At 43.9% G+C, this 19117-nt stretch overlaps 1 protein-coding gene and 1 pseudogene across 2 annotated transcripts; both read right to left on the bottom strand.

Annotated features, from left to right (window-relative positions):
* Window positions 1–5517: 5517 nt before the first annotated feature.
* LOC133028303 (tripartite motif-containing protein 29-like) lies at window positions 5518–6393 on the bottom strand (annotated as a pseudogene).
* Window positions 6394–7645: 1252 nt separating this feature from the next.
* On the bottom strand, window positions 7646–18374 carry adam8b (ADAM metallopeptidase domain 8b). 2 transcript variants are annotated; one of them, XM_061095485.1, is made up of 23 exons: window positions 18307–18374; window positions 17567–17673; window positions 17134–17207; window positions 16934–17009; window positions 16050–16126; window positions 15635–15845; window positions 15143–15202; window positions 15003–15065; window positions 14737–14906; window positions 14574–14655; window positions 14344–14486; window positions 13838–14024; window positions 12571–12660; window positions 11662–11860; window positions 11371–11473; window positions 11090–11252; window positions 10934–11014; window positions 10746–10830; window positions 9728–9848; window positions 9484–9643; window positions 9361–9408; window positions 8764–8814; window positions 7646–8675 (listed from the first exon to the last, which is right to left on the bottom strand). In XM_061095485.1, exons 1-23 carry the CDS (start codon window positions 18329–18331, stop codon window positions 8547–8549), a joined length of 2505 nt encoding a protein of 834 aa, XP_060951468.1. In that variant the 5' UTR covers window positions 18332–18374; the 3' UTR covers window positions 7646–8546. The 2 variants fall into 2 exon arrangements, with proteins under 2 accessions (XP_060951468.1, XP_060951467.1); XM_061095484.1 differs by having other exon boundaries at window positions 9484–9848.
* Between the last annotated feature and the right edge of the window lie 743 nt (window positions 18375–19117).

The following is a 19117-nucleotide window of genomic DNA, read 5'->3' as shown; positions in this document are numbered from 1 at the left end:
CATATCATTTACTATAAACATTCGGACGTTCAGATTCTGTGTACATGTTGTTTTCAATCGGGTTCTGTTTGAATAAAGTATAATATATCACCGGCTCTTGTCAGGATATATGTGACAGACGTGGCGGGCCATCATGTTCATACTTTGTCTAAAATGTACATCGGTCTTTATAAACACGAGGTCTGACTCTTGTTAAATGTGCACATTTGATTTCCCAGGAGAGTCATATGAAGCCAAACTGAAAGATTTGAGGTGTAAACATGATAGAATAATAAATATAATAATAATTCACTGAATATCTTTGAGTTGTGGATTACAGTTGCTTTTCCAATATAAAGCATTTTCTTTAATCAGATTTGATGATAAACTGATTTGTACCTTTTCGACCGAGGCTCCGACAAAAGAAGCAATTGTTTGTTTAAAAATCTGCTTTTTTGTTCACGAACACTTAAACATTTGATTAAATATTCACGACTTAATGAGCATCTCCAGGTTATAGTTTTCAATAGTCAGGCTCTTGAATCTGCTTTGTGTGGAATCAAATCAACCTGTAGTAAATTGTAAAAGACATTTCTAAAGTAATTAAGTTAATTGCAGCTATAGAATCCTCACATCTGTCATTTTTAATATGACGTGAACGCAGCCTTTTTTCACAAGGATATGAGACGACCTGGTTTCCTTTCAAATGAAATAACTGTAGCACGGTCGGCGTCTCCAGCCGCCGAGCCCACAGCGGCGTGCGGATGCTGACTTGTATTTATGAAGTGCAATGGAGAAAAGATATTTTTTATATTTAAGTAGCTTGATTTGTTGGTCTTTTCGATTGGAGTATTTGTTTCAACTTGTCTCTGAATGTTTACTTTTTAGAAATGTCGGTGTATAAAGATCAAATGTTTGCCTGGTGATAAAATAAAACGACTTTGGCATGACGTGGTTGTGTTGTGTTGTCTTTACTGTTGTTCAGGTGACGACTCGGCAACACAAAGTAAACTGTTATTATAATATTAACTTTATTTATCTAAACACGGTTACAAAGGGATTATGTAGACGTTGAAAACTTAACGAAAAATATAACATTTGAACTAAGAAAGTAAACATTATTTACGAAAAATGTAAACATAAATACACATTTTTATTGATCATTGCAAACCAATCTAAAAAATATGACAAATTACAAGTTGTTGTGGATCTTTGTGTTGCTCCTACAAGGATCTTGATGATCCCCCTCAGATTTACCCTCAGACCACAGGGGATGTCCTGACCCCAGGATCAGTTGCACATAACTCAAATTAAAAGCAGGAGACGAGAAGCTTTCTGTGGCTGAAATGAAAAAGTCCACAAACGTAAAACCTGACTCGCCTTCCTGTATTTTTTCAAGGACGTCAAATGAGGTTTTAATCCCCAGCTGTGACTGAACATGAGGAAACTTGAGAAACTGCAGCTGCAGTTGTTCCTGCTGTGAAAAGGAGAAGCTGGAAACAATCGAGATTAGTTTGACTGCTCGTGTGTTGCTCAGCCCTGAAGCCTGGTGAATAATCCTGCGTCACTAAGTCACTTTGTAGATTGATCTCGTCTTCCTTCCTTCTCTTGACCAGGCGTGTTCTCAGGTTCAGCCGAGGACTCGTCCCTCTGACCACACGCTTCAGGAAATGAATTTGTTAGAAGCATAAAACGTTTTGCATGAGTTTTGGATTCATCTCTAAACCTCTGGCACGTCCACGTCTTCAAAACTAATAAAGCTGTCGTCAGGGAAATTCTGCAGCTTTCACATTATAATGAATCAGTGAAAGACAAAGATCTTCTCTCCTGGTTTCACTCTGGGATGTTTTGATCTCTTGGATTATTCTCTAAGCAGAAGTGCACCGCTTGTTGCTTTTGAGGGAAACGCCCTTGCATCTTTTCCATGAAGGATTTAATCATCACATATCATCTCCTGCAGAATGAGCCCGGTGGAGTGGAGACGGAGCTTCGCTGTAAAACAAGCCACACTCGCTGTAAACAGTGGTTTTTATGAGCTGGTCCCAGTGAATCAGAGTGAATCACTGAACATGCTCTGCTCAGACCTGCGTTCCTCAAATCCCCCCCCCCAACTAATCCTCCCACAAAGACGTCTTCAGAGACTCTTCAGAAGATGTTGTGTTTGTCTCTTTTCTGTTTCAACACGACCACGCCCCCGTGTTCAGAGCCACAAAGAAACAATTCCCTCAGATTCTAAATCTTAAATTTACTCTCATCTGAGCAGCTTGTTGTCTCCACTGCGTCCTGAGGGAGGAAACTGTCTGGACCTGCAGCTGCTCTGTACCAGTCGCTCTGTGACAGTCGCTGTGTACCAGTCGCTCTGTACCAGTCGCTCTGTACCAGTCGCTCTGTACCAGTCGTTCTGTGGCTGTCGCTCTCTACCAGTTGGTCTGTGGCTGTCGCTCTGTACCAGTCGCTGTGTACCAGTCGCTCTGTACCAGTCGCTGTACCAGTCGCTCTCTACCAGTCGCTCTCTACCAGTCGCTCTGTGGCTGTCGCTCTGTACCAGTCGCTGTGTACCAGTCGCTCTGTACCAGTCGCTGTACCAGTCGCTCTCTACCAGTCGCTCTCTACCAGTCGCTCTGTGGCTGTCGCTCTGTACCAGTCGCTCTGTACCAGTCGTTCTGTGGCTATCGCTCTCTACCAGTTGGTCTGTGGCTGTCGCTCTGTACCAGTCGCTGTGTACCAGTCGCTCTGTACCAGTCGCTGTGTACCAGTCGCTCTCTACCAGTCGCTCTCTACCAGTCGCTCTGTGGCTGTCGCTCTGTACCAGTCGCTCTGTACCAGTCGTTCTGTGGCTGTTGCTCTCTACCAGTCGCTGTACCAGTCGCTCTGTACCAGTCGCTCTGTACCAGTCGCTCTGTATCAGTCGCTCTGTACCAGTCGCTCTCTACCAGTCGCTGTACCAGTCGCTCTCTACCAGTGGCTCTATACCAGTCATTCTCTACCAGTCGCTCTGTACCAGTCGCTCTCTACCAGTCGCTCTGTACCAGTCGCTCTCTACCAGTCGCTCTCTACCAGTCGTTCTCTACCAGTCGCTCTGTACCAGTCGCTCTCTACCAGTCGCTCTGTATCAGTCGCTCTGTACCAGTCGCTCTCTACCAGTCGCTGTACCAGTCCCTCTCTACCAGTGGCTCTGTACCAGTCGTTCTCTACCAGTCGCTCTGTGGCTGTCTGCGCTGAGCAGCTCATGGACAAAGACTTTTTACAGAGTTTTCCTGCTGCTGCTGGAAATAAAGCTCGAGGCAGTTTAACCAAAACAAGAAGCTCAAAGGCTCCGTGTGGTTATCGTCTGTGGATCTTTACTAAACAACATCTCTAAGATTCAATGTAATTTGGCACATCAATTAATAAATAATGATAATTTGACCTACTGATTGGGATTGATTTTCTGAGGATCATTAAGATTTGAAAGTATTTTCAAACAGTCACTAAAGTCGCTGTTTTTAAAAGTGCCTCAAACATAATTCTAACAAACCATAGATCTTGTAAATGCTCATATTATAATGAACAAATATCCCAGAGCCTCTTATTCACTCACTAGGTTCTTTGTTTCCCACGAAGATTTAAGCGAGAGCAGGAAACGTGTGAGTCACTGCTGCTCCTCCGTCCGTCTGCTTCTCGCTGGAGACCGATCATCACGGATTAATGTGAACTGAGGAAGATGTTTCTCTGGGGAGAGCGGGGGGGAGGAAGCTGCTCACTGGGTTGATCCAGAGAAATAAACTACACACAACAAACTTCATTGTGAAAAATCTACGTTTTAATCATTACTTAATCCACTAAATGAAAAACTTTTTTGTAATAAAGTGCACTTTACTTTGCTGCAAGAAAGGACCTTTCATACATTTTTTACATTCACTTCATCATGTGATCAAAGGAAGAAGGAGAATCTGGATCATTGTGATAAAACACTCATTTTGCAATTTCTGCTTCAAAGTAAAAAAAGCACATGACTGTTGCCCTAGAAAAATATCAGTGCAGCAAAAACAAGAGATTTCTCCTCAGGGGCTGAAAACAAACAGAAGCATGTAAATGTTTCAAGCTGAATCACAGCAACACACACGCAGCTCTGTGCAGAGCCTCCGGACTGAAAGCACCGCTCACAGGTTGTCAACGCAAATGTAAGGAGAACTAGGGCTACGTTGTAGCACTAACGGGCCCGAGCACCCGCACATTGAAGCATGTAGCGATCGATGACCAAGCGCACGTCTCTGCGTTGCATGTGTTTTGCGCACTGCTGCAAGGATAAACGCTTCACTTCCTGCGTCCGTCACGCGATGTCGATCCTTGCCTGCTATTTGCCCATTACGATCCACACTATCGCAATGTGAAAATTTCATGTAAATTTAATGATACTTGTAAAACAAAGCTTACTTCCTGTTGCCAGTAGGTGGCACCATCACTATTATTACGCACAGACATATAGATCTGCTCAAGTAGACGCTCTGATGAAGCGTGAGCAATTTTGTGTCAATTGGACAATGTTACCAACACTTGGGGCTGTTGCTACACACATGTAGTTTGAGGGAAGTTGAACCTCGAAAACCGAAGTTACAACAATTTCGCCCTGAAAAAGCCCAAAATGGAAATGAAAGTTATTCAAAATACAACAGGGCCTCCCACCACTTGGTGCTCGGGTTCTAATGAGAAAACAACAGCAACATTAGTTCTTTCAAACACATTCATGTTAGTGTCATTATAGATTTCTGTCTTTACAAAGTGAGAATTAAATATGTGTGATAAAGGAAGGTCAGTGTTTGATTGACAGCTGACCTCTGTGCGGAGCAGAAACGTCACAACGAGGAACTTTGATCATCAAACATGGAGACAAAAGAAGTTAAAGGTTTAAACACAGAATCTAAATCACTGCTTTTAATGACTCGAGTCTATTTGAGTTTACAGAACTCAGCTGTGAGTCCAGGATAAAGCCTAACTCCAGCATAGAGCGGCTGAGTGAATGTGGTCTGGACTCTGTGGAGGAGAGTCATGGTGTCAGAGATGCTGTAGAAGGACAGAACACCTGCACTGTGATCCAGGTACACTCCTACTCTGGAGGACCGAGGACCTGCCACTCGAGTCTTGATGCTGTTGTAATAAAAGTTATAAGTGTCCACAAGAGAATATAAGTACCAAGATTTATCATTTAATCCAAATACACGTTCATCTGAGTTTCCTGCTCTGCTGATATTCTTGTATGCGACTGCTACATAAACTCCTCCCATCCACCCAGGCTCCATCTCCACCTCCCAGTAACAACGTCCAGTCAGACTCTCTCTACTCAGAACCTGATACACATCAGTGAATCTGTTTGGGTGATTGGGTGTTTCTGTTTCCCTGAGATAATAACAGATGTTTGTTTGCTGTGTTTGGATCCAGTGTGATTTCCTGTGAATATTTTAAGAAGTCAGCTCTGGTCTCTGGCTCTGGTTCTCGCAGTAAAACATCCACTCGAGACACAATCTGTAAAATCTCTGTCTCACTCAGAATGTCCTGTAGTCGACCTCTGACCTGTGACACAGCTGCTGTCACGTCCTCAAAGTCCCTCAGAGGACGGATCCTGATGCTGGAAGAGGCTGTAGATTCACTGAGTGGTGACAGTGAGGGGTAGTTGTGTAGAAGCTGGTTGTGATCCTCTGTGTCTGAGAGCTGCTTCAGTTCATGGTCTTTCCTCTTCAGCTCAGTGATCTCCTGCTCCAGTCTCTCCTGAAGCTCTCAGACTCGACTCACTTCAGTTTCCTGCTGGGATCTGATCTGCTGCTCCACATCAGAGCTTCTTTTCGCCATCAGACGGCTCAGCTTAGTGAAGATCTTCTCACTGTCTTCCACTGCTTTATCAGCAGAGCCGTTGACGGCCTCCTCCTCCTGTTGAAGCAGCTTCACGTCTTTCTCTGTGTCCTGGACTCTCTGCTGGATGGTTTGTCTCCTCAGCCCGAGCTCTCTCTGCCTCTCAGTCCTTTCTGCTGCAGCTATAACTGTGTCGTGGTCTTTATGTTCCTCCACAGAGCAGAGATAACAGATACACTGCTGATCAATGCGGCAGAACATCTTCATCACCTCGTCGTGACGAGAGCAGATGTTCTCCTGGAGCTTCTCCGAGGGCTCCACCAGCTTGTGCTTCTTCAGTGGAGCTGACTGAAGATGAAGCTGGAGGTGTTTTTCACAATAAGAGTCCAAACAATTCAAACAGGACTTGAGAGCTTTCAGTTTTCTCCCAGTGCAGACATCACAGGCCACATCTTCAGGTACAGCATAGCAGTGATCAGCAGGAGCAGCTTGGAGTCCAGTCTTCTTCAGCTCATCCAGTGAATCAGCTAACATGGTGTTTGTCTCCAGGACAGGCCTCGGTGTGAAGGTCTGTCTACACTGAGGACAGCTGTAGCTTCCTCTCTCCTCCTCTTTGTCCCAGTGCCAGTGACTGTAGAACCGATTCTCTTCCTCTGAACAGAAACAGATGCTCCTCCCTCTCTTGTTCACTTCCTCTTTTCCCCACGTTTTAACACACTATTGAAAAGAGCAACAGTAGGTGGTGCTATCGCTATCTATACTAGACTAATAGATCTGTTCAGGTCAAAAACAATTTTTTCTCTCTTATAAATCTAAGACATCAAAGGATTCTAACATCACTGACACTGTGACATTAAACCAAACTGACAACAAAGAATTATTTGCCTAATGAAATCCTTTGAAGTGTTCTTTTATATGTACAGCTCATTTGAGCTGTATATTGGTAAGCAGGCAAGAGCAGTTCATCAAAGTTTAAAACATGTCACTTCCTGTAACCATCTGAATATCTTCGGGGGGGGGGGCTGTTGCTACACACATGTAGTTTGAGGGAGATGGACCTCTGAACACGGAAGTTACAGCGATTCTGTATTTCACGGCGAGTTGATGAACTTTAATGCCACGCCATTAATAATGCGCTTTATGAAAAGTCACAGTAATCTTATGCCTACATTATCAATGTCTTGAGACCCATTTGCCAGAGTTTGACATGGTTGCGAAAAGTGGATGAGGAGGAATACATCCAAGTGTAAGACGTACCAAAAACAAGACATTTCCTGTAGCCAGCAGGTGGCGCTGTGATTTTAAATCATGATTTCTGTGTAGATGTCTTCAGGGCGGGACTCTTGTCCTTCACGTCTAGTTTGGACTCGATTGGATCAAATATGTCTGAGATACAGAAGCTCGTGTTTTGATGGCGTGTAACCAAACTTTGACGCCACGTCACAGTAGCACAGTGTGACGAAAAGTTGAAATTCGAGCAAGTTTAGATCTCCATCTTGTTGTGATGACACTCACCTAAATTTTAAGTTGATCTGATGAAAGCTCTACGACAAGTTTGTCACAGTAAAAATGTGGAATATGGCCAAAATGGCCAGTAAATCCAAAATGGCGGGCTTCCTGTTGCGTTTTTCATAATGCTCCTTGAGGCTTTTTTCTATGATTGGTTACGATACACCTTTGTCCCGATTTTGTGGAAGATCGCTTATCCGGAAACCTAGGGGCTGCGTTCCAGGTGGCGCTGTTGAGCCATTTTGCCACGCCCATTTCCAAATACTCCAGAATACGTACATTTTTTCAACTTTCTAATTTACTGCAAACTTTAAATGATTTTTGAGCGGGTTAAAGCCGTCAAAAAGCCAATTCACTACGCTCAGAATAATCCTTATAATTTCAATCGGGCCTCCCACCAGCCGGTCTAACCCTTCTTAAAAATAACCTCTAAGTGCAGACCGATTTAGGGACTGTACAAAAAGCACTGGGGTGAACTCAGCCTCACAAACTGTTCCCTGGACCCGGCCCCTCGGCTCAGAACACAACAGCAACGATTTAAGAAGAACTGGTGTGGAACGGTGGCCTGTTCCTAAACCGATGGGATTCAACACTGGTTTTGTGGCTGATCAGGGTTAAACTTGTTTAATTATAAATCTTTGGGCAGTGGAAACAAGTGGTTTAGCCGCGGTTCGGTAACAATGTTCGATCTCACTGATAATTCTCCAACAGGCCCTTTTGCAAACAGTTAAATATTCAAACTGTATTTTTTATAATAGTGACTAAAGAGGCTGAGTCCAAACCGCAGTTAAGGCACACAGGTACGAACCATAGACTTAATAAAGATGGACGACACGTCATAGAGGCGGGGTTTATGACCTGTAGTGCAGCCAGCCACCAGGGGGCGATAAATACTTTGGCTTCCCTTTTGGGAGGTGCTGTGTCGTCAATCTGCCGTCGATGGTTCGAACCCGTTCTCGGCTCGTTGCTTCCGACGCTCACTCTCTATTGTCTCTAGAACATAAACAACTTTCCTCACACTAATAAAAGATAATTTAATGTAACACTTACAACCAAAGGATGTTTTTTTTTTACAAACAACAATTACAGCTGCAGCAGCAGATGATTGTAACTTTGTGAACGATAACTCTCTTTTCCCACCGCAGCCGTGAAGCTGTGAGTCGGATGTGATCAGACGCTCTGAGTCAACGTCTCCAGGCGTCGCTCTCTGTGTCATACTGGGCGACCACAGGTCATGTGGGTCTGTGGACCTGAGGCTTCGCTGGGGGGGGTGGAGGAGTGCACGGCTTGACTCTGGCTGCTGCAGGAGGACAAGGCTTGACTGGAGGCACAGGAGGAGGATTTGGTCTGGCTGCCTTGTACTGAAAAGAAAACCAGACGACATTTCCTGTTCACGTCCTCGTGAACTTCACTCACTAATGATTGACCAGGTGAGAAGGTGCGACTCACCTGTAGGTTGTTCACAGGCGGCAGAGGTTTTGCTGGAGGTTGAGGTTTTGTCTAAAGGGAAGAAGAAGAAGAAGAAGAAGAAGAAGAAGAAGAAACTGAGACATTTGTGCTTTTTCCCCAAGATCCAGTTTATGTCTCGATCCTTTAAGTTTCTACTCCGTCTTTCTCTGTTTTGATTTGGATTCTCAGCAAGTATATTTATCTTCGTAGAAACTATAAAGCCGTGAATAAAAGACAATAGATGTTTATTTGCATCTTCACAGTCTTGAAATCTAGAAAGTAGAGTTAAAGGACAAATTCTTGTTAGTCTGTTCTGTATATTTTCTTATTTAAATAGATTTTAAACACAAAGTGACCGAAAGCAGCAGTGAACTGACCCAACTCTCCAGTTTCCAGAGCAACAAACGTATATTAACACACATCTGAAAAGAGTCCCAACAAATAAACAGCTTCACCCTGTTTCGAGAAGCGTTTGTTAACTTTACAATCTCCTGCTGTTTTTGGAAACAACAGTTTAATGTTGTGACTCCTGAATTCACTCCTCGGATTGCATTTTGTAAGAGATCACATTCCAGGAAATGTTTAATTGAAGCTTACCGGCTCAGTGTGTGTGGTAGACGACACCAGAGACTCTTTCTGTGGTGGCTGGAAACACAAGAAACGTTGTGATCATCACATGATTCTGCACCGACATCGTGAATCCTTCTCTGAGACCCTCACCTGCGGAGCTGGTCTGCTCGGGGTCACATGGAGGATCAAGGGGTCACAGACTTGTGCTGCCGTTGAGCCCATGAGAGTAGGCTGACTGATCTGAGGTCTTTCTTTCACCTCTGCTTCCTGGAACATCGGGTTCAACTTGTCTGGAGCCGAATGCACTTTCCTGCAAACACAGAATTCATTCAGCCGGGAAGTGGGAGAGACGGAAACAGACACGTGTCGCTGAATTAAAAGTTTAAGAAACAACCTTTTCGTCATGTAGTTTTCCATTTTGTCTTTTTTACAGCACATCAGACCCGTTATCACCACGGCGACCAGCAGCAGGACGGCAAGAGCGGCACACACGCCGACTATTGTTCCCTTCTGACCTGCAGGCACAGACAGGCAGGCTTTCAGATGCTATATATACACACAATGTCCTACTGTACACAGCTTGTAAATTCATCTTATGTGGAACAAGATAGTTAGACTGTCTGCATCATCTACAGCAAGCTGGTGGGATGTTCTTGTCGAGCCTCGCCAGCGGCAGGTCAGAAACATGTTCACCACTTTGCTCCGGACTCAATGTAAAGCTTCATCAGTCAGTTCTATCTGCAGAGCCACACCCCCACGGTGCTGCCTTCACATCAGGGAGGAGACTGAGATGGTGTGAGGCCATTTTCACAGCTTACCAGAGAGACAACTTTAGTTCCATCGCTGAAAGGAGATGTCGCATGAAAACGAGAACCTGGACCAATCTGGTGTTTACTGATAAAGACGTGAGAAATGTTCACCGCTTCTTTCTCAACGCCTCGGTGAAGAAAGAGCGAAGACAAACTGTCACTTTCCTGATGGTAATCTGGACATTTCACCATAATGTGGTCAAAACACATTTCATTACTTCTTTGTTCTGAACAAAGATCAAGTTTCACAATTTTGTTGGAAGTTTTTCTTTTTCATGGTGAAGATTCAATAACTTTGCAAACTCCATCATCAAGTTTGATTGATAAACTTTCTCTAATTTCAACTGGAATCAAGACAATGAGGTTTTTTTAAATGAGGTGAAGTTGAAGAAACCAGTAAAAAAGGATTATGTCTACACTGGGAGAACACTCATAATGAATCATCCTTTTTTTAGCTCACTGGAAAAAATGACTCAACCATCAGGTGTGACCAGTTTCTTCCTGAACCGCCCAGTGAGAGTTTGACCTTCAGTTCAAACTGATAAGATTGTATTATATTATGAGATATAAAATAAAGTCCGGGGACCGGCTCCGGCTCCGTACCTTGAGGTAAATCTGCGTAGCGGACGTCGCAGTGAGGCGGAGCCCAGCTGGGATCGCACTGGCACTCGCTCCTGTGATTACACACCTAAAGGAAGAAAGTAATTTTAGATATGAGTCAAACACTCGGAGTAGAACTTTGGTCCAGAACATGTGAATTCCTCCTCTTCTTCTTCTTCTTCTTCACTCACCCCGTTATTGTTGCATTTCTTTGAACATTCCTCCTCTTTCCCATAAACTGATATGTCCACACATCTGTTGTCGAGACAAACCTGAGCACACGAGCATTCCTCAGTCCAACTTGTTAAGAACTTTACAGAACGTGACTCTACTCCCGAGCTTTTTACCTTATTTGGTCCACATCTGGTTCCTGTAGGCACCATGTCGAGGTTCCTGGTGAAGTCATCCACCACCAGTTTGCACTCCATGCCACGCACAGTGAACCCTGCCCTCTTACCAGTGATGGACTCGCCCCCTCCTAGACAAAATATAGACCCACACTTGTAATTCCTACAAAAAGAAGAGAAGATTTGAATCAGTGAGTTGATCGAGCACTTTGAAAACCTTAGGGAGCCAAGTTCCCTTGATTGTGGTCGAGCGGCAGGACGCTCGGTGCCGTGGTACGTACTGCGCCGTGCAGGGGATGTAGCCCCGTTTGGTTTTCCCACAGTTTGAACCTTCCTCGCCTCGTTTGTTCAGGTCGAAACACAAATCTGGTCCAACTCTGGCCCCTGAGGACGGAAGACATCCAGGGTTGTTAGCACGAACACATGAAAGGTCAGGATTTTGGCTGCACAGACATATTTTCTCATCATTTCAAGCCGCTAGCTCAGTGTTTATATTCATATCATTCCTTTCTTTATTAAGTTCCTTCTTGTTAGAGTGAACGACCACACTGACGGCGGCGTGGGGACTGTACCGGGTCCAAACAGCCTCCAGCAGTGCTGCTGGTGTGTGGGACACTGGCCGTCGTGGCAGTAGCCCGGCGCCTGCTCGGAGCAGGGTTTGCCGTTCATCTGGAAGCTGTCCTCGGGACACTCCCCCGAGACGCCGGTGCAGTATTCAGGCAGGTCGCAGTCGCCGGCCGACTTCCTGCACACACCTCCAGCTGGTTGGAACTGGAACAGATGAAGAGATTGGTGGTTAATCAGTGAACATTATTAGCTTGTTTGCTCTGGTATTTTATGGGTTGGACCAGCTCTTGACTTGACTTCCTGTGATGTGGTCACAGCTCACGGGCATCACCCTCGGTTTCCTGTTATTATCAAGCTGCTGCTGACGCTTGATTGAAACCTTGTCCTGTCGTTATTTTCACAGCCCCAGTTTCTGCCCGTCGCAGGGTGGGTCTGTTTGACCTTTCTGCAGCTTTGATCTGAAACAACTCAACCAGCATTCAATGGGTCGCAATGAAAACTGGTTCCAATCTCCTCCGTCCCCAGTGGGCGAAACCGTGGGACTTTGGTCTTTGACAAATCAATGTCCTCTACAAACATTCAGGATTTTCATTCAGAAAGAGCAGCTTCAGATTCTGAAGTTGGACAAACAGTCCAAGCCTGAGACTCTGAGACGTGACTTGTTTCAGAGTTGACTTTCAGCTTCGTGTTGTTTGTCGTGGGACAGACGAGCGTTCAGATTCTCAGCTGTCGGAGGAATTTCTATTACGTCAGAAAGTCTGGTCGGCCATCTTGACCACAGAATGACTCGTATGTTTCTCACTTCATCTCAGACGATGAACTATGTGTGAGTTGAGTTGATATCAGGTTATGGATTTCTGCTTCACTCAGTTTTGGTCGTCAACACAGAGCTCGATTACAGGAGCCTGAAGTACCTGACAGTTATCGCAGCACGGGCCATGAGCACACTGAGATCCTTCCGTCAGACGACAAGTCGAGGCATCACAACAGAGGTTCTGGCATTCCTAGAAAGAAAACACAACATGTTTCAGGATCCAGTTACATCTAGAACAAAAGCTGCACTGAAGAAATGCCAAACCGTTAAAATGTTAACACACAAGCAGCGTCTCTGCCAGCAAGTTGTCTGCAATAAGACGTGAGCGCACAGGAAAACTATTTTAACTCTTTGAGGCCAAACTGCAGCTCAGCATTAGATCATCACTTGTTTCTATCAACCGTAACCTCACAGGAGCCACAGCTAGAGAACAACCCACATGGGACTAGGGTTGCAAAGGGGCGGAAAGTTTCCGGAAACTTTCCATGGGATGTTTAGCTCGGGAATTTTGGGAATTTTGAAAAAAAAACAAAACTATGCAAATTTAACGCTGAGCAATAAAAACATCATTCAAAACTCTATTTTAAAGATGCATGGAACGTTGAGTTTCAACCCTCCACTGTGCATTCTTCCATCACATGCACAGATAACTCCCAGCATGCTTCACTCTACAGCAGGGCTATTGAGGCCTGCTGTAGAGTGAAGGACTAGTCAGGTAAGTTTCCATGATATTACTGGGAAAATATATTAGCATGCTGATTGAGGATTGTTCATCTGTTCATCTAGACTATTTCCATTCATTTATCCATCAATTGTAAAATATGTTTACAGACGATTCCAATTGTTTGGCTAACTATTTATATCTCTGGCATTGCATTAGTGTTTTTTTTTACAAACTTTTTTCTCATCTTATTCTACAGAACAATGCCACGTGCACTCTCTCATGTGTGGAGACATTTCACCCCATCCAATGTAGAAGGAAAGGCTGTGTACATTTGCAAATACTGTGCAAAGACCTATGTTAAGAATGACACAACGATGCAGAAGCATATAGTCAAGTGCCCAAAGTTTCCTCAGGGCTCAAATCAGCCTATGACAAAACTAAATGTTTATATTTATGTCTGTATATGACAAGGTAAATACAGTTAGTATAAATTACCCACAACATTTCCAGTTTATTCCCGTTAATTCCCGTATATTCTCGTATATTCCCGTTAATTCCCGTCAACTCCCATGGAAAGTTTCCAACTTTGAATATTCCCGGAATTTTGCAACCCACATGGGACCCTTCTTCCCCAGAGGACATTTGAATACTTTCTAATAAAAAGGACTGTTCTGCTCCATCAGCCTCGGCTCAGAGGTCTCACCTCCACGGTGCCACAGTCACACTCCTCTCCAGGGTCCAGCAGGGCGTTGCCACAGCGGGGGCCCACAGCGATGGTCCTGACGCCTCGGGGTCTGTCCAGGCAGCCGGGCTGAGCTCGCTCCAGGAACTCAGCGAGCTGCTGAACGCTGCAGCTGCTGAAGAACTCCGGGAACGCTTGACTTCCTGTCCTGAGGACGAGCGAAGAGATTCACGGATGATTCACGATTCACTGGACGCCTGAAAATGCTGTGAGTTCATCTTAAAATCACATCATTCTAAACCCATGGGCATTGATCTACAGCTCGAACTGCATCCGCCCTTCTGGCTTCAGCTTCTCCTCCCGGTGCTGAACCTGCAGGGATCTGACCTCAGCCCCACGAGGGGAGCTGCAGGTGAAGACTCTTACTGCCTCATAAAGTAGCTTGTTCTGAAATTTGATCTTTCCCAACATTCAATACAGAAATGTTCTCTGTGTCCCTGGAAGTGGATCAGATTAGTGTTTTTCACCTGAGCTTGTCGGCCATCACACAGTTGCCGCTGCTGTGGAACGGACCGCACACGCAGCCTGGGGCATCGTGGGACAAACCAAAGTTATGTCCCATCTCGTGAGCGATGGTGGAGGCGAGGCCTATCGGGTTGTCATGGTGATCCTGGCGGGGAAACGCAGAGCTGTGTCTTTTAAATCCTGCAGAATTTATCATAAAATACAAAAACACGTCAGAGGTCGGGGGTCGTACCTGGTTGATTCCTCCGGAGTTTCCGGTGCACATGGCGAACTTATTAGCCAGCCCCACCGTGTTGTTCTCCAAGTCTTTGCCGCTGTTGAGGACAAACATCTGACATCAGGTCAAACTGCAGCTCGACCTTCAACCTGCACACGTTTCCATCCCTGATGCTCACGTCACAAACTGGGCGTTGTCGTGCTGCGTCCTCCGCAGGAGGTCGGCCTGCCGCCACAACAGGAAGTTGTCCAGAGTCGTCTCTGAGTTTTCTTCCACTTGGATGTAGTCTTTGTGCGTCCAGATCTCCAGGCCCACCAGCATGACCCGGATGTTCAGAGTTCGATAGAGCTGCAGGCAACAGGGGGGGGGGAGCATTTATCAGGAATGAATAAGAGCTGCCTCACAAACAGCGAATAAAACACCAGCTTAAAAAGAATAATTTACCTTGTCAACGTGATTTATTGCCCCGAGAACACGGGACTTTGTCTCACTTCCATATCGTTGGTACTGGAGGGAGAGAAACGGGATTAGATTCGTGCAGCGACGGAATAAAACCTGTAAAACAATTGAAATGAGGTTTTTACCTCCGCGTTGTCCACGACCACAAACAACTCGACAAACCTCTGAGTGACAGGGTTCGTCTTCTGGAAGGAAACAGACCATCACACCAAATGAGTGAACGTCCACACAGAACATTCATTATTTCACCATATTATTACCTGTTTTTTATATTTATACTCTGTAAATATGGTTATTTTATCACCTTACAATAAATCAACTCGTTTAAAAAGGCAAAAAGAAAAAGGACAGAATCTGAAAACTCAGGAGGTTTTATATAAATGTAATTATTGTAACTCACAATACTAAATATACTCATACAGTACATCCACACACACACACACTTAAAGCCGCTGTGGAGAATTAAACAGATAACGAGGTGGAGGGGAAGCAGATCTTTCCCTCAGGAGTGGGTGGAGACCAGGAGCTGAGATAAAAGCGAGTGAATCTTAGACTCAAATGGAAAAAAAAACATCAGTTAATGCAGGTTTAAATTTAAAGGACAAGATAAAACCTACCCAGGGTCTGGACCTGAAGAGACCAGCAAGGGGAGGCCCCTGGTCCTGGTTCTGGTTCTGCTCCTGGTCCTGGTCGTACATCATGCTGGGGTTCGACGTGGAGCTGTCACTGATCTTCAGGTGTTCATGTCTGTAAACTGCATGGTCTCCGTCCTCAGACCGTCCCAGAGGCTCGATCAGGTAAACCTGCTGCCGGGATCGAAGGAAGCCGCTGAGAGGTCAGAAGATAAGAAGTTAGCTGTTAGTCTGTAGATCTTTGAAATCAATTCAAACAGAGAGAGAGACTTTATATTCGTTCACACACAGGTTGGAAAACACAGGAAACACGAAGCGATGTCGTCCTGAAGCAACTTTGCGAGCACTTCAGACACTTTCTCTGGACTTTATGTAAAAAAGTAAGTTTAGAGACTCTCACCTGATTCCAGAACAGATCCCGACACTGACCGAAGAGTCCGGCTCCCCTGCGATGTGACCGTGATAGTAACAGAGCTCCTGCACCAAAGAAACACTCACGAGGTCAAAGACGAGGTCACTTCAGAAAACGCATTTCTCAACTACCGACTCAAATGTCCCGGATTGAAACTGTTAAAGCGTGTTCTTTTATTCTTTAAGAGAAGATGAGCCGAACTCGGTTTGCTCAATCAAAATATTTATTTAGAAAGCAATGAACATGTTACAGCAAAGCAATGGGCTTCCAACACGTTAGTTGCATCAGAGCGCCTTGAACATCCGGCGTCTGTCCATTTTATAACAGTAGATCTTCGTTCCTCCTCCTCGGAAGCGCGCAGGCGTAATCCATCCTCCTGGCATTTGGAATACGGAAGTAGAACAGGGAGATAAAAGACCTTGAACCAGCAGATGCAATGTCGGCCAAAGGTGTTTACAATTGGAGAAAAGATTATTATGTTTTCTGCTTCATCAAAACAATCCTGACTGTATAAACATTCGGATCCTCGAAACCAAAGCAACATACAAAATTAAGTCAACAACGTCACTCTGTCTGACCTCCTATCAAGACAGCTGTGAGACTGACCATCAATATGACGCACACATAATTCTAGCTAGTTTCAAGATTGAACATTCTGAGAATCTAATATTCTGTATGAAGGCCTAATATCTAACTAAAAATACTTCTATCTTTATTGTTAAGAGTACAAATATAATTTGAAATGCTTCTATCTTTATTTGTTTAGAATTCTGTCAGACACAACCTATAGTTAAAAGTTGGAAATCCCAACAGAACCAAAACAGAAAGAGATGATTTGTCTTTATCTAATTCTTGATCAGAGGAGCTCTCACCTCACTCGGAGACGTGGTGACTCGTTTCCCGTCTCCTGAATAGTGGGTTTCAGTGAAGCCTCTCCCGATGAGATTACTGCCAAATATACAAGAAAGATTTAAAAGACACGGATATTTTACACATTACATGTTTTATATAGGATCTGAAATGGTACTTTATATAGATATCTATATAAATATATTTAAAAAACAGTGTGTACCTGTTTTTTTCCAGGTGAATAGTGTGGGTCCTCCCTTCAATGGCCAACTCGTACTGCACTGTGTCAGGATAAAGCTGCAGGGAAACCACAGTCTTTTACTTTTCACTTTTGCGTTCAAGTTTTCACTGACGTACGAGAACTTCAGAGAATCTCTCTCTCTCTCTGTTACAGATGTTAAATGGTAAAGAGAACACTCGCTAATAGAGCTGCACTGAGTCAAAACAGAAAGGGACATTTTGTCTTTAAAACCATTTTCCATATCTGAGTTACGTGTTAAACCTCCTCTCTATTCTAATGATTTAATTATAACAACTGTTGGATGAATGTAGAGCTTTGGTATTTGTCTCTGAACGACGAGCAGATGTTTAAATATAACTCTAATATCAATGTGTTTGAATGAGCTGTGTCTGTGCAGGTGAGGAGGTGCAGTCACCTGCTCCTCCTTCAGGCTGCTCCTCTGCCCCCCCCGCAGCCTCTGGGGTCGGACCACCTCGTAGTGCTCCACGTGAGACAGCAGATCCGAGCTGTGAACCACACAAACTGCACAGAGGCAACAACAGCAGCGTTATTCACTCGTTCCCAGTGTGGAGACGATGGTCTGCAGGGTTTTTAAAACACCACACAGGCTCCACTTCAGTAATCCCACCGACTCCAGGAGAAAAGACTCAAACCAGAAGGGCTGATGAGGCCTAACTTTCTATCACGTCACTGTCAAATCATCTCTTTAATAACTTCTAAGGTCATTAATTAATCATGACACACGTCGGATGAAACTGATGCATTAAAAAAATAACTAATTAACTCCAACATGAATCTTACATGAGATCAGATCACAGAACTGCAGCTTTTACAGTGTCGTGTTTATTGAAATAAAACCACAGTTTAAACATTTGTTAAGTATTTTAACGATTCTGTAACTGAAGTAACTGATGGTCAAGACTTTTTAAAAAGCTGATCACATAAAGAACTGAGCTTAAAGCGTTAAAACTACTGATTCATCACTAATTATCTATTATCTATTAAATAAGAGTGTTTTCCTTCCAGTTCTACGAGAGATTAAATCTTTAAATACAACTTATGAACTAATAACTCGTCATTAATAACAGTAGAATTCTCACTTTGTAACTGAAGCAACTATAAAAAGGATGAATATTAATAACTAAACGGTTTTACCCCATGTGAACCACAGCGACCTCATGTTCTCCCTCTGCCCGGGATGAAGCTCTCTGCTCGGTCACCGCAGCTCCTCTGTCCCGTTAGCTCTCCTCCGTCAATCATCCGCGTCCAGGCAGACCCCGCCCCCCCGCCCCCCCTTCACGCTTATCACCGCCCCACACATTTACCGGAAATACGCTGACGTCAGAATAAAGTTACAGAAATTAAACCTGACGAGTTTAGGTTGTTCGAGGGAGCCTTTTCAAAATAAAATTCACATTCCACTGTGACCGTCACAAAAGGTGAAAACTGGCAGTGTTTTTTTTTAATTCTCAATGTTCTGTGGATGATTTCCATATTAATAGTAATAAAAGTTCAGTTTAAACTTGTTTTGACATCGAATCTTGGAGAGGTCGCCCAGGATTTAAGATGTCAAAAAGCTAAAAAAAATCCAAAAGGTATTTTTACAAAAGATATTGTGTAGAGGGATTTCAGAATTCCCAGTGATTATCATTATTATATTTATTATTATAACAACATGTCAGGTGCTGAATTAGGTTTTATTGATTCATTCTCTTCTCCAGTGTCAGTTAAAGCAGTTCCACAACTTTGCAGAAGTGTATTAATCGTTTTAATCACGTCTAATTAAATAATGATAAATTTAAGACATTGTTTTTGCTACAAACAAGCAGGAGCAAGTTTATATGTTAACTGGATTTTCTTTCAATCACATTTTTCATCCATTAAATCACAATCTTCCAAAATGAATGAATTAACAGGACTTGTTAAACATCACATTAATAATAAAATACTCATATTACATGTATTT

The sequence above is a fragment of the Limanda limanda genome, chromosome 21 (genome assembly GCF_963576545.1).
Source record: "Limanda limanda chromosome 21, fLimLim1.1, whole genome shotgun sequence".
Lineage (NCBI taxonomy): Eukaryota > Metazoa > Chordata > Actinopteri > Pleuronectiformes > Pleuronectidae > Limanda > Limanda limanda.
Note: the sequence above shows the minus strand (reverse complement) of the source record. Positions and strands in the feature narration are given on the sequence as shown.